General features: G+C 35.7%; 2 protein-coding genes across 7 annotated transcripts in view; one reads left to right on the forward strand and one right to left on the reverse strand.

Annotated features, from left to right (window-relative positions):
- Nucleotides 1-1,653, reverse strand: part of LOC108628614 (sex-regulated protein janus-A) — a 50,076-nt gene that overhangs the window by 32,191 nt on the left and 16,232 nt on the right. The window lies entirely within an intron of this gene.
- The window catches only part of LOC108628613 (phosrestin-2), a 40,290-nt gene that overhangs the window by 22,999 nt on the left and 15,638 nt on the right, over nucleotides 1-1,653 (forward strand). For all 6 annotated transcript variants that reach the window (XM_026816630.1, XM_018030668.2, XM_026816628.1 and 3 more), the window contains one exon: nucleotides 324-473. In XM_026816630.1, the coding sequence (XP_026672431.1) occupies nucleotides 324-473 (150 nt within the window). The remainder of the gene's footprint in view (nucleotides 1-323; nucleotides 474-1,653) is intronic.

Raw genomic sequence — 1,653 nt, forward strand, 5'->3', positions numbered from 1 at the left:
TCTATATCCACTGCCTTTTCCACCTTTTTGTTGAAATTAATTAACTACTTGATAAAAAATGTCACAAATTAAAATTAACACAGTAAATAGTAATACTCGGATTTATTCCTGGCAATTTATGAATTCAAGTGAAAAGAGACTAATTGTAAGTTTTAATCAAAGGAATCATCCGGGGTATTGCATTAACATTATGATTCGAGCTAATAACAGCGTTGCAATGATCGCGAAGTACCAAACGAATAGGACAGAGGCAGTAACAAACACAACAGTTAGCAATTATTTGCTTCTCGATTCACTAATTAACCGCCGGTTGGACGTTTCAGGTATACGGACAAATTACATTGACTTTTCGCTACGGAAGGGAGGACGAGGAGGTAATGGGACTGAAATTCTGCAACGAGGCGGTTATGTGTCTCGCGCAGCTATATCCGCCAGTCGGTGGAGCCGATCAACAGGAAACGACGCCGTTGCAGGTTTGTGTACAACGATAATTAAATCTGTTTTAAAACAGTTATAACAGTGTACTTCGATTTACATCTATCTACATATATTAATCAATAAGCAATTCAAAAATTAAATATTCTACACTTGCATTATCTCAACTGAATTTTCTTTTAACAGCATGCGCTATTATTTGCATATTTTAATTGCTTACATTACTTGGCTGTCATTATGATCCATAAGTCTTTAACTCAATTAAGTTTCCCATCTACATGCTTCTGAGATCGAGAACTTATCTAGACGGGTAACGCCCCAGCGGAGGAAATTAAACGTAAGAGTGTTCATAAACTCGTGAAATTTTGTCTCGTCAACGCGATATACAACGTGTCCGGGCTTACGATCAATGAAAATTTAATAAAGACCTCGATCCCCTGTACACATCCCCGCGACCCTCTGTTCTGACACAGCTGGAATTGTTTTCATAACCAACCATTAAATACCAGTAAATTGAAATGCAGTTTAACATTTTCGGAGTTTGCCCAACATCGGCGAGCATTTACTCAGACACGTCAATAATTTTAATTAAAATAAATCTTTATCTATAGGAAAGATTATTACGTCTAGTATTCGAGTATTATTGAAATTGTACTGCAGGAATACATTTTCATTTAAAATTAATTCTAATAATGAGAAATAGCCAGTAAGGTAGATGTTTTGATGAAATCTCTTTTGTCTTTGTACACTTTTAATGCTAACGGTAAATAAAGAGAACGTATCGGTTCGAGTTCATTTCACAAGCGATTAAACATCGAACAATGAGAGAAAGAATGCGAACGACGCATACGGCTCGAAACCTTGAGATTGATAAGTAATCATTAATGCAAACGGGATATAGAGACATAGGATAATATACCTGAATTTCTTAGTCAATCAATTAAGCGAAATATTATTCCAAGTAACGGCAGGGTAATTTTGCAGTCAGTTAATAGAACAAGTGGACTTAGCAATTTTCCATAATTAGAAAAATTACAATGTAATACGAAAAGGCACTTGGTAAATTCTTTAGAGCGAGTTTAACGTTCGCATTTCATGAGATAATCTCAAGATATAGGCACTGTTTGCCTCTGGAAATTTTAAGCTCGAATTGTGCTTTCATCGTGCAAATTTCGAGGAAATAGAACTAAGCCAATCCTGTAATCCGTTGCCTAAATC

The sequence above is a fragment of the Ceratina calcarata genome, unplaced genomic scaffold (assembly GCF_001652005.2).
Source record: "Ceratina calcarata isolate Rehan_Ccalc_2016 unplaced genomic scaffold, ASM165200v1 scaffold53, whole genome shotgun sequence".
NCBI classification, from domain to species: Eukaryota; Metazoa; Arthropoda; class Insecta; order Hymenoptera; family Apidae; genus Ceratina; species Ceratina calcarata.